Genomic DNA, 2411 nt, shown 5'->3' on the forward strand with positions numbered 1-2411 from the left:
CTTAAAGCCATTCAATGGCTTCTTGCTGTTTGTAGGACAAAGGCTGACTTTGGGCCTGACATTCAGAGCCCAGATGATCTGGCTGTGACCCACTTTTACCATCCCACCACCTTCCTGCCCTCTCTACTCCAGCCTCACTTCCTCCCACTCGCATGGGCCTGGCATGTGCTTTTTCCTATCTCCTGATGGAAATGCAAGTTGCCCTCCTCACAGACTAGCGAACTCCTATCTATCCTCCAAGACCCAGACTAAATGTCACTTCCCCAAAACATCTCTCCCACCCTTTTATTCTCCACCTCCCAAGAGTTAAACCCTTTCCTTGTTCCTCACAATCCTCCACAACAGCACTTACAGCGTGTACTGCGATGGATTTAATAAAGTACACTAGATCAGGTTTAGTGTACTTAGATATCTCTGCAGTCCCAAAGCCCAGCACAGGGCCTGACACACTGTGGGTGCCTAATAAGCGCATGCTGAGTAAATAACTGAACCCTCAGAAAATTATAAAGAAGAGAACTCAGTTCTCTTCTTCTTGTACAAAAAACCAAAACAAACAAACAAAAAACCCAAAACTATCATTCCAGAAAGATGAGAAGGAGGAGCCTCAAGGAGCCTGGCCCTTCCGGGGGCTTGCTGAGGCTACCCAACTCTGAGACCATCACTCACCTGTCCCGGGTATTTCACACCTGCCATGGCAAAAGACCTAGACACAGACAAGTTGTTTAGCCCTGCTCTGCCACAGACAAGGAAAGCAGCCACTATCTTCAAGCTGTGCCAACCCAGCATGGCTGCCCCAGCTTTCTTAGCCACTCCTCCCCATCTTCCCTGGGCTCCCACCCTGCATGTCACTCCATCATCAAGGGGTTGGTGGTGATACCAGGGTCCCTGGGACAAAAGGGCTGGAGCAGGACTCAGGAAGAATGAGGGTTGTGTAGAAGATCAGATTTACTGATCAGGTTTACTGTTTGAGAGGTATATCTGATCCTAGGGCAAGTGAAGTGCTGGTAAATGTTTAACAACCATGTTTTCTTTCTTTCTTTTTTTTTTTTGAGACAGAGTCTCGCTCTGTCGCCCAGGCTGGAGTGCAGTGGCATGATCTCGGCTCACTGCAAGCTCCGCCTCCAGGGTTCACGCCATTCTCCTGCCTCAGCCTCCCGAGTAGCTGGGACTACAGGCGCCCACCACCTCGCCCGGCTAGTTTTTTTGTATTTTTTAGTAGAGACGGGGTTTCACCTTGTCTGCCAGGAAGGTCTCAATCTCCTGACCTCGTGATCCGCCCATCTCGGCCTCCCAAAGTGGTGGGATTACAGGCTTGAGCCACCACGCCCGGCCTAACAACCATGTTTTCAGGGAAAATAGGCCCTGGGTTTATAGCATCTGCCAATTTCTGTGGTGTAAATGCTCCTATCATGGCTCATTTCAGGCTATCAATATAATATCATTGGCACTGAGTTGCACAGATATGCACAGGATGGGCTCTTGTGAGCCAGTATGAACTGGCTCCAGCTCACATGTTCCTCTGAACCAGGCCTCAGCACTCCCCCTGGATGGAGGAAGGCCCAGGCCTAGGACTCAGAGCCACCTTTATTCAGAGCGGAGTATCCAAGGTGAAGAAAGTTGCAAGACTCTGCATTCCCAGTTGAACAACAATAGTTTGTAGGCCTAACTCCGACCCCTCCCTTCCAGCCCTAAAGTCCTAGCAGGGTCCTCGCTGCACAGACTCCTTGTGTGCATGGCCCCCTAGATCCTTGAGGGGTACTCCACTGCATTCCCAGGGAACCCTCCCCTAAGCCCCACTCCCTTCAGCAGACAGTGGCCCAGCAGGGTGGCGCCCAGACCTCAACAAACCCCTGTGTTCCCTTCCTTTTGCTCACAGACAGCTTCTCTCCTAGGGCTGGGGACCAGCTGCCATGCAGACAGAGCTGACCCTTTCTTCTGCCAGGGCAAGACGATGCTCCTGCACTCCCACCTCCAGGAGCCCTTGCCACATGGAGAGTCCTGTTGCTGTGTCCCGCTGCCACGCCTGTCTTTGAGTTGAGCCCTGACCTATGATGAGGGTCCCTGTCATTGTGAGCTGGGTGGGTGGGTGGCTGCTCAGGCTGCCTGCAGGTCAGTTCCCCTGTCCCTGGCTCACTAGAGCCAACATGAATCCTGGCAGCATTGGAAGGTCTTGGGGACCAGTGCTTTCTGACACTCTACAGAATCTTTCTATTCCTAGGAGACGAAGGTAAATAGAGCCCACGTGGTTTATAACACCAGACTGTGTGTGACTAAATCCACTTTGCACCATAGACTGCCACCCAGGCCTCGGTTGCCTGACAGGCTGGCTCAAAATTGTCAAAATGTCATACTTTTTGACATTCATAGTGTGTGGCTACAATAAAAAAAAATATATAGAAACAAGCTTTGGT

General features: G+C 51.1%; 1 protein-coding gene across 1 annotated transcript in view; it reads right to left on the reverse strand.

Moving 5' to 3' along the window:
* Positions 1 to 2411, reverse strand: part of TEX37 (testis expressed 37) — an 11624-nt gene that overhangs the window by 8070 nt on the left and 1143 nt on the right. The window contains exon 2 of the mRNA XM_011953127.1: positions 667 to 703. Coding sequence (XP_011808517.1) covers positions 667 to 703 — 37 coding nt within the window. The remainder of the gene's footprint in view (positions 1 to 666; positions 704 to 2411) is intronic.

This window comes from Colobus angolensis, unplaced genomic scaffold (assembly GCF_000951035.1).
Source record: "Colobus angolensis palliatus isolate OR3802 unplaced genomic scaffold, Cang.pa_1.0 Scaffold357, whole genome shotgun sequence".
Taxonomy (NCBI): domain Eukaryota; kingdom Metazoa; phylum Chordata; class Mammalia; order Primates; family Cercopithecidae; genus Colobus; species Colobus angolensis.